The sequence below is a fragment of the Myripristis murdjan genome, chromosome 6 (genome assembly GCF_902150065.1).
Source record: "Myripristis murdjan chromosome 6, fMyrMur1.1, whole genome shotgun sequence".
In the NCBI taxonomy this organism is placed as follows: domain Eukaryota; kingdom Metazoa; phylum Chordata; class Actinopteri; order Holocentriformes; family Holocentridae; genus Myripristis; species Myripristis murdjan.
In genome coordinates, this window is record NC_043985.1 from 7,265,838 (window position 1) to 7,276,852 (window position 11,015).

At 42.2% G+C, this 11,015-nt stretch overlaps 1 protein-coding gene across 1 annotated transcript; it reads left to right on the forward strand.

Moving 5' to 3' along the window:
* The first annotated feature begins 1,038 nt into the window (after window positions 1-1,038).
* Window positions 1,039-2,727, forward strand: foxl1 (forkhead box L1). The gene has a single exon (XM_030052819.1). It carries the CDS (start codon window positions 1,153-1,155, stop codon window positions 2,308-2,310), a length of 1,158 nt encoding a protein of 385 aa, XP_029908679.1. The 5' UTR covers window positions 1,039-1,152; the 3' UTR covers window positions 2,311-2,727.
* Window positions 2,728-11,015: the final 8,288 nt, after the last annotated feature.

The following is an 11,015-nucleotide window of genomic DNA, read 5'->3' on the forward strand; positions in this document are numbered from 1 at the left end:
CACAAACGAAGCATGGCTGTCAGGTGTATTTCTTCATGCAATATATTTTAGCCTATGAGAGTCCAGATTTAGACCTATAGTTTTGACCATAGTGGAGAAAATTTATTTCTTCATGAAAAAAAAAGAAAAAAAAAAAAAAGAAAAAAATTTCAGGACCAGTGTTCCCTTCAAGCTGATAGTTTGTTGACCTATGTTAAATAATATGATAACATAAATAAATGACTGACCCACATTATTCTGCTTTGTCATCTAAAATTTGGTGTACCCTGTTGAAAGGATGCAAGCAGTTTTTAATAGTGTTATGTTTTAATAGTGTCAGCTATTAATATTATTATTGTAGTAGGAGTAGTAGCTAGTAGTTGTATTACTCTGTGACTTGAATTAATTCATCACATTGGCCAGATAATAATAATAATTCAGTAATGATGATGATTATTACTATTATCATTATGCCTTGTCAGTTATTGCTCCACTTTGTCCACATGATAGTCAGCCCGAGACCCCTGACACCGGCCCTGATAGCAACAGCCCCTCTGCCTCCATTTATGTTGGACAGGCAATAGCGGCAAGAAGTGGGCCTGACACGAGTTATAAGAAATTGTTTAACTTATTTTCCCTTTTATACACTTTGTTTTCATTTGAGCGAACCCACAGCAACTCCCAGAAAGGACTGGGCAATGTTTGCTTGTTCTCTCTGTGTGAGCAACTCTCAGCGTCAGGGGTGGACGTGATATTTCAAACAGCACATCAGTGCGTTTATGTATTGGGTGCCCGGAAATTTTTCCAAATAAACACAGCTTGATTCAACCTGGGTGGGCAGACTTATCAAGCGGCTAATTCTATAAACAGATGAGGGAATCACCCGGCACTTCATTGGTTGCCGGGCGGAGAGGAGGGGAGGAGGGGGAGCAAGAGAGGGGCTCAGCGCAATGAAATTTTAATTAATGTGGGTGGGCTGAGAACACAACCGACTGTTTATGATGGACAATTTATTTCCCAGTGCAAAGTCAACATAACACAGCAAACGTACAACAATTATTTAACATTTTTCTGGAGGCCTCATGCGGCTCGGGAGTCAGTCAGTGGAGGAGAGGAGCTCCGGGCGCAGGGTGCTGAAGTTTCCCCGAGACGGACTCCACCTTCCCCGGCGTCATGAGCCTCTACCACGGCCGCCTGCCGCACCTTGGAGTGCCATCCTCGGCTCTCAGCCTCTCCGCCGCCCCGCTCATTTACTTGTACGGAGGGGACGGCGGGGGGGTCGTGCCCGCTTTGAGCTTCGTCCCGGCCCGCCAGGAGCCTCCGCAGAAGCCGCCGTACAGCTACATCGCGCTCATCGCTATGGCCATCAAGAGCGCACCGGACAAGCGCGCAACGCTCAGCGGCATCTACCAGTTCATCATGGACCGGTTCCCGTTTTACCACGACAACAAGCAGGGCTGGCAGAACTCCATCCGACACAACCTCTCCCTGAACGACTGCTTCATCAAGGTGCCGAGAGAGAAGGGCCGGCCGGGCAAAGGCAGCTACTGGACGCTGGACACCAAGTGCCTGGATATGTTTGAGAACGGCAACTACCGCCGGAGGAAGAGGAAGATAAAGAGTCAGCACGAGGCTCTGGACTCCAAAGCTGGACACAAGCGCAGCAAGGGCCCGGGACCCTCCAGGGAGCACCCGGTCTCTATCAGATATCAGACGGGCTCACAGACGAGGATGCCGGGTGTGTCAACGAAGCTGGATGCGGAAAAGGTGGAGGCGCAGTTGCACGAGCAATATTTACAAGCAGATACAGACGCGAAGCCCGTTTTGGTCGAGTTCAACCACGCTGACCCGCAGCAGAAACTTAAGGTGAATGAAGAGTCCCTCCCGTCCACCGGGAGGAGGTTTGGCGCGCCACACGCGGAGCCGTGCCCGGCTCCCAAACACGCACCGTGGATGAACGGCGCACATCGGACCGAGCCGGAGGAGCGAGGATCAGCTGTGATCGGAGGAGAGAAAGACGCGCTCAGCACCGGCGGCTGCACGGGAAGCAGCAACGCGTTGTTACGCGCACAGGACAGAGCGAAAGGAGCTGCGCCGACCGGCCTCGGATGTGGAGCCTCGGGTAAATCTAAAGGCTTTAGCATTGACAGTATCTTGTCGAAAAGTGAAGACCAAGTGCGCAACAGCATCCTCGGTTTGGCTGCGGAGGCATGCGCAGAGCGGCCGTCTGTGGTTTTGGGTGCTCGACCACACGAGCTGTACCAGATGGGATTCCCCTTGTGTTCCTACCTGTCATTCACCTGTCCCGACAAAGTTCTGCATTTCAAATGACTGCGATGATCAAGTCAGAACGCACATTTGTTTGTTTTACATAGAAATTATATGCGTCAGTCCTGTATAACCTCACATCAGTTACTATGTTTTCATCAGACAGTGGTTCTGCTGTCAGGTTCTGCTTGTCATCATTACCCTACTCATATGTTCAGTTACTGATACAGTGCAGAAACACCTTCATTTTTACGCATGCGTAATTGTTAGGACTTTGGCATACAACAAATGAATAATATTTTATTTCATAATTTTCCCCAATCCTGATGCTCTTAATTAAAGGTCCATTAACTATCAGATGCGCAAACTGATGTTTGACATCAAGCAAAAAAGCCATTAAGAACATAGGGGTGTTGTCATTGTTCATGTAAATGAGTGTAGGAGCTTCAGATGTGTTACTCTTTTCCTTAATGACAGAAGAAAGAGCTTTCCTGAAATGGTGTCAGTTCAGTGGCTATGAGAGGTCTGAGGTTTGAGTGGGAGACCTTTGGAAATACAAGAGTGAAGTGTAGTACTCGAAAATGTATTCAAAATCTATTTTACATTCCACTTTGTTCTGAATTTTCTGTGCAAAATAAAGTTTAGTTTGGTAATAAAACGGCACAGTGCAGGTTATTGAATTCTGCAAAATGTGATGAATTTCAAAATGAAGCACAGAGACCGTGGCTGTTTGAATCAAATTCAACCAGGAGCTTTCATGTGTCACTTAAACATTCTTCATCTGGGTGAGAGACGGCGCACACAGGTGTGAGAGGGCTTTCTAACAAATGAGATCACAGGAGGCTCACTGAAGGCCAGGAACTGAGGAGTGTTAGACTGGAATTCAACCCATGTGAGCTTCTGAAGGCAAATAACAAAATTTTAGTATTGAATCTGATGATAAAACATCCTCAGATTTTATCATAGTCATTTTAACATTTCCAGGTATTCGGGATATCCCCAAAGAATATTTTTATTGTGAAGACTGAGAAACATTTAGACCAGCCTTGGAAGCTAAAGCTACATTACAATCCAGGACAAATAATAATAATAACACTAATACTACTACTACTACTACTATTATTACTACTACTACGTCTACTACTACTACTACTACTACTACTACTACTACTACTGTTACTACTACTACTATTAATAATAATAATAATAATAATACTTCCATCCCTACTTGTGTAAAATGTCTCATTTAGGTGCTCAGGTTAAGGTCTTCTGTGGACAACTAGTGTAGACGTATTGATTAGAGTAAGTATACAATCAGTCAAACTGCATTAAATCCACGATATGAAAGATAAATCACACTGAGTGGGCCAGATGTGATTTTTATTAAAAGGATAACAACAGTTTCATACTTTGGTTTAAGTCTTTAGCAGCAGTGTTCTTCAAAATAAAGGTCCTGAGTGACAAACTGAATGAATCATTTTGATTTGGGGTGTAAAGTTTTAAGCCTTGACTTATAGGTTCATTGACGAAATGTAAACTGTGGTCCGACTCAAGGAAATTGCTTACTGATCCCCCTCCAAGTGGATTCATCTCACTTTTCTACATCTATACAAAGGTCTGAAGGCATTTAGAGGCCTAAATGGACCTTTACAGGCAACAATACACTGTAGAATGGCACCTGCATGAAATCAGAGGGCCATGCTGACAGCATCATTACAGAGAATACCCACAGGCCTGTAGCCTGGACACACAGTCAGCCTCTGAGCGGCTCATTCAGCGGGCCGGCGCTCTGCACATCAGGAATGTTTGTTGAAATAAATAAACTTCCCCACATTTGAGGAGAGGAACTCACAATCACAAGCATTTCCTGTGTATAGGATTCTTTTGGTCAGACGTGTAAATAAAACATCATGATGAAAACCTTGGAGGAGAGAGGAGAGAGGCAGAGGATGGCGGCGAGAGAGGAGGGAGCAGAAAGAAACGAAGGGATTAGACCGAGCACGCTGAGCTGATTGGTTCACGCTTTGCCTCCTTGGGATTTGGGGGGCGCATTTCTTACTAATTGAATAGTCACAACCATCATAATTGACTCCACTGGTTTACATTGGCCAGTCAAATGATCTCTGAAGTCTCCAGCAAGCAATGGGAATTAATAAGTGTTCGGTTATCAGATGGTTTGTGCGAGTGTTTGAACAGTAAAAGATCCTCATGAGAAAGCAGCTCAGACAAAGGGGAAGTCCTTACAGTCTTATTTGTTATCTCAGAAAACAAACCGTGCTGATGGGTTGCACTCAGAGATCCCTAACGCAGTGTGTGCTTCTCAAAGTGGGGCCCGGGGACCCCCCCAGGGGTCCTTGAGGGTCCTCCAGAGGGTCCTCAGCAAAAGAATAGTTTAATTTCATCTTAAATTATTTGTGAAAAGTGTCCAGGCACAAGATATCTGATGCTGATCAAACATCAGTTTTTATTGTAATCATTGTAAATATTGTATTCTTGTTTTAAGACACTTTTTGCTAGTTTTCTTTTTTGTGCTAATTTTCCTGATCTTTTTTTTCTTTGTAATTTTCTAGTCATTTTCTTGTGCCTTTTTATAGTTCTTGTAAATTTTAGGGTCAGTTCTTGCTTATTTGCTTTTCGCCTTTTTCCCATATTTTTGAAAGAAATCAAGTGAATTTGCTCAGGTTTTAAAGAGTTAATAAGAGTCAACCTGAAGGCACAGAACAAACTTTGAAAGAAGTGGCATCGTCTTTTAATGGTGTTTATATTCACAGCACAATAAACCATGAGCAAGGGCATTAATTATATTGCAAATCATAGAGCTACTTTGTACAAATTGTGTCTCTGTATAGTGTTCATTGCTGTGGTGCACTCCCCAGAGACCACATGTCAATCAAACACCGTGGGCGGGGCTACAAGGTCTTTTTCTTTGGATTTTCTGTTGATTATGAAAATGAATGGTAAACTATGGTAACTATATATATATATTTTTTTTTTGCAGAAAGTAAAAATATGTGTGCTTTAACCAATGTTTTTCTACAGTATTACAACCAGTTAGTAACCCTAACCCAAGTTCAAGTTCAAGTTCAAGTTCAGGTTTATTTAGAGCCCAATAACACTGTTTACAGTCTCAAAGGGCTTTACACGCCCACAGTTACCAGGAAAGACCTTAAAAGAACCACGTAGTACAATTACCATAAAGTACCATAGTAAAACTGTGACAGGACCATGGTTAGAAGTAATCACGGTTACCAGAAAGTAGTACCAGAAGAGAAGAAACCATAGTAAATTTCCATAGGTGGAGCCCTTCGCTAACCACCTTGTTCTTCTTCTCTTGTTTATTCCAGACAAACAAACAAGAAATGCAGAACACATCACTTCCTGTGCCTCCCAAACAGACACTGCACGTTTAGAGCAGCAAATAAATGAACTAAATATAGACTGAATCACCTTTGTGTTACAGCATTTTTTTACATGTTATTTTTTAAAATTCGAATTATTAAAAATCACTGCTCAGAAATGAATTCAAATGACGAACAGGTTTAGAAAATGTATTGTGGGACAAATGTATTGACAGAAAGGGAGAGCTTTATAATTCCTCTCAGTCTTTTAATCAGGAATGAGAAGATTTATCATCGGCATTCAGCAGTCTGTTGATTCTCAGTGACATTTTATGACAGGAATGATATCACAACATGACACAAGATCATTAACTATATGCATGCAATTTACTGAGATAATCTTCGTTATAAATCCCAGTGGTTTGAGGAACATGGGCAAAAGCGTTAGGGCTGGGTGACAATGGAAAATTCACAAACTGAAATATCATTTGTGCTGTCATAAGAAATTTACACAGAAGAGAGAGATTTTTTTTTTTTTGGATCAACAATCATTAATATGGATATGATGACCAAGCAGGTAAACTCAATCGTCTAACAGGCTGAGAAACATGACATTCCTTTACTATGCAGCCTTTAAAAGCAGGGAGAGACCACACTTATGACATATTGTGATATTACACCGTTCAAAATGAGGCTGATATAAGATTGATCTGTTCTTTGTGATGTGCAGCACATTATCTGAATGAGGGGTTTGGCATACAAGAGCATATAGAAAGAGCTGTTTCAGAGCATTTCAGTCTGAATTTTGGCTCATTTTTAGACAGAACAGGCAAAGCTGTAGAGTCACAGGGAGAGAGAGAGAGAGAGAGAGAGAGAGAGAGAGAGAGAGAGAGAGAGAGAGAGATAGCTGCAACTCTGGAAAGTGTCATCGGCCTCATTTCATGTGCAATCAAGTCTCAGCGCAGCCCTAAATCACACAGTTTCAAACTTGCGGGTTCAAAAGGGGTCCTAATCCGAGTGTTTATTGTATTTTTTCACTCTCTACATAAACCGGCTGCAGTTGTCCAAATACACGCTCAGCACCGGGGCAGGGCGGGGCCGTGATGAAGATTGATGGACTCGGTTCAGGCCACATTAGCTGCTAATCAAGTTAGGTTTCCTGGCACAAAGCTCTATACATCATTATCTGCCTCAAATGTCCACCAGACCAAGACTTAGGGCTATGCTGTTTACAGTCTACACACACACACACACTCACACACACACACACACACACACACACACACACACACACACACTATCCTTATAAAACCATGAGAAACCATACCTTTATATGTGCATATCCCATCTATCTATATTGTTATATATATATATATATATATATATATATATATATATATATATATATATATATTTATTTATATAGACAGATAAATAGATGTATAGATATGTACATATTGGAGTTTTATTTTTACCAACATTTCTGAGAGGCTGAAAAAACTCAGTTCATTGTCAGTGGGCAGAGCAACAGAACCTGCAGCCACACAGGTCATTGTTGTTGTTGTTGTTGTTGTTGTTGTTGTTGTTGTTGTTGTTGTTGTCTCTGTTAGAGAGTTAGCCTGGCTCATCCTCCATCGTTCAAACTGGCCATTTTAGCTGCTGGCTGTCTGAGGGAAACCAGTTAACTGGTTTGTTTGTCCTCCAGCATGAAGGCTATAGTCTTCCTCAACAACTTATTCACATTTTATATTCATTTTAACATTAATTTGCTATTCAGGTTTGCCAGTTAGGTAGCTTGCAGTCTATTGAACTCAACCATGTTTCTGCATAGTTCTTCCACACACACACACACACACATACACAATAGACTTTCCTCACAGCAGCCATTTGTACATGAAATAGCAGGTAAACCCAGGTGTAACTAATGGCATTAAAGCTCCATTCAGGTCTAGCAGAGCCAGAGTCCTGCTGCTGTTCCTGCTGGCTCACTGGAGAGACTTTGGTGCATTGAAATGGAACAGAACCTTCATTAATGTCATTAGTAACACCTGTGGTTACCTGCTAATTCATGTCAAAATGGCTGCAGTCAAACAGAGAAACAGGGTGCAGTACACACTTTAAGCCATCAGGGGCAGTGCTGAGCTCTTGCTAAACAGAGTAGATGATATGGCGGTCAGCGAGGTCAATGCTACAAAGTGATCACCAAATATTTACCAGTAACTGGACTATTACTGTCATTGTTACATGGCCCAATATTTATAATGAAGACGTAATTATAAATTGATGTGAAATCGAAGATTTCCACCAGCACTGAGGCTCTGTGCTGTTGACTGGCTGCAGGACCAGAGGGGGAAAAAGTGGACAATTTTCACCAGTGCAAAGTAAAATTATATGTATGTATGTATGTATGTATCTATCTATACACTGACCCAGTATATAAATACACACCCACCCACCCACACAGCATAGTGAAAATGGCCATAAATGGATGAAGTGCCTTTAATATGAGGTGAGCGTTCATCACCTCAGTCAAAGCTGCATTCCCCAAAAAGAAAATCTAAAAAATCAAACCGTTTTCAAATCTTGCAGATGGTGTTGAATAAAAACATAATTATTTCCATCAGACTTTGCTAATTAGATGGCTGGGGAGTTAGATACTGCTCTCGTGTAAACTTTTCAACATTTCTGCAGCTACGGCTCCATGAATCATAAATAAATACTCCTAGTCTCATGAGGCTTTAAAGAGTATGTGTATGTGTGCGTGTGTGTGTGTGTGTGTGTGTGTGTGTGTGAATAGCCCCAGGAGGACTTGTGCACAGCAGCAGGTTTACCACCCCAGACTGGGACCACCCTGACTTTAACACTTAATCCAGGAGGAAGTGGGGCTGCATTGAAGTCTCCCTCAGAGGGCTTGAAGAGTGCAGACTGCTGCCGACACACACACACACACACACACACACACACACACACAGACCCAAACAAACATGCATACACATGCTTGAAAAATGTCGCAAAAGTAGGGCTTGTGTTTGTATCCTCACAGCAATAGATGAACATGTTCTCTCGCTCTCTCTCTCTCTCTCTCTCTCTCTCTCTCTCACACACACACACACACACACTTCACTTAAGCTAAACCAAACTGGTTAAGCTCCACACTGCACAGCTGGGCTTGTCCAAACCCAAAATATTTGCTCGATGTGCTATACTTCATCAAAGTCATAAATGTATCAGCGTTGCTTTGTATGTGGATTGTGCTGAAAGTAAATTATGTGTCATCCTGTAAAAAAAAAAAAAAAAAAAACTTCTCTGAGACTTAAGTGTGTGTGTCCCTCAGTGCATACAGTGTGTGTACAAATGTTCCTCCTCACGAGAAAATTCATCATTAAACCATTTTGATTATCCTTATATTATAATTATATCCTTTTAACATTACAGATTAGGGACAAAATGGAAAAGAGGAAAATGAGCTGAAACGTTAATGACACCTACGGGAAAACTGGATCAAAATATATATTTTTTTAAATGAAAAAAGTAAAAATATCAAGACACATGCAATGCAAAAATGACAGGAAAATGGGGGTATGAGGAAAAGGTGAATTTGCAGCATGCACATGTGGATGACACTGTGCAGGATGTGCAGCTTTGTCCTCTTATCAAAAGCGGCACATGTGCAGAAAAAGTGGCACCGGATGAACGCCAACATGCGGCAGCGACGTGTCATCCGTGCTCAGGCCGGCCTCACCGCCACGTCTGGTATTAATTAGATAGACGAGAGCGTTGGTGGTGTGACACCGCCGCCTGGCCTTTCACAGCTCATTACATGGTGTCCAATCAGGGCGCAGCTAGCATGACCGCTGTTTATTTATACACAGTGCTAGAAATGGCAGACTGTTGGCAGCTTGGGGCCAGCTCTCAAACACTGGAACACTCCACTACATTGTGCTACTACAGAGGTTCCCAATCAACACCCGGCTTGTATTGACACAGACATATACAACCGCCTCGATCCCAGCACCACCGCACTCACAGGAAAGTGCATGAGTGTGCGTTATTCCTTTACAGATATTCTATTTTCTCTTTTACAGCTGCGACAGTGGGGATCAATAAAGCTCCATCCTATTTCGTCCTGGGGTTAGACCTATAAATCAGCTTACCAATAGTTCAAATGGGATCTGGATGTGATGTGCTGGAGCTGGACTGATTACATAGTTATTGGTGTATTGATTAGTACGGCCCTGGCTGTCTGTGGGGAGACCTGAGTGGTTTCCAATGAGACGTTTGGCTCAAATTCCACGCAAGTGTGCCTGAATATGTTATTATGGTCCAGCTTTTTGAGGGCCCTATGCAAAGTGTTGTTTGCACAGGGTCCCCACTCATGAATACACACCAAAGGAAGACAAGGAAGAAGAAGAAGAAGAAGAAGAAGAAGAAGAAGAAGAAGAAGAAGAAGAATGATAAAATTTGCATTTAGTTACTTTTGATTGCCATCCATTAGGCAGCTATGTATTATCTTGTTTGTATATTACTGATTTGTTATTAAGCCTATTTAATTAGTGTGGGCCTAATTGCAGCAGATACCAAAAGGCCAAATAGGGCCCATGTAGGCCGCAGCCTTACCCATCAGGACTGGGTCCAGTGAACCTGCATCATCACCTGTCCCGATCTCCACCTCAGCAGAGGGATCTTTCAAGTCCTCTGGGACTGGAGCATGTGATAAATAAAGTGTGTGACCTGTGGTAGTAACCCTCGCCATGGAGCCAGCTAAATCATGTCCCTGTGAAAGGGAAAATACTTTTTTTTTTTTTTTTCCCCATTTGCTGCTCTCGTACTCAAAGGGGATTAACCAGTATTGCTGCTGGTCCAGTTCGGTCTGGGCCACCAAGAGAACCAGGACCAAAACCCAACACAGTCAGACTTTTATTTTGGAGATACTGTTATTTTTACAGAGTATTTCCTCGGGTAGAGAAAGTCAGGAGGTCTGCCCTGGGTAACTTATCATATAAATCCAAACTGAACACCCCCCTCTCACACACTCTGAAACAGGGTTTAACTGGAGGACTGAACTCAGATCTCTGCCCTCATATCTCTTCGTTTCCAGACTACAGGCTGACCACAACTCAGGAGAGACTCAGCAGCTAACTGTATCGTAAAATGCATTTCATATTACAAACTAAATTACTGTATGATTCAAATATAACTCTGTAGAGTACAGAATATATATCTAAAACTCACAAATGAAAATGAAAATGGTCATAATTTTATTAAATGGTACTGAATATCTGTGCAAACTATAGGCTGTCTGCGGCTTCAATCCAAAAATAGCATCTTTATCTTGTAAACATTATTTTCAGAGATCAATATGTGTGTTGTTTATGCATGTTTTTGTATATGACGTCATTTGCTGGTGTAATTTAGTCATATAGCAACAAT

What these genes read in the sequence shown, in the direction of transcription:
- foxl1 (XM_030052819.1), top strand. Translation starts at nt 1,153, where the DNA reads ATGAGCCTCTACCACGGCCGCCTGCCGCACCTTGGAGTGCCATCCTCG.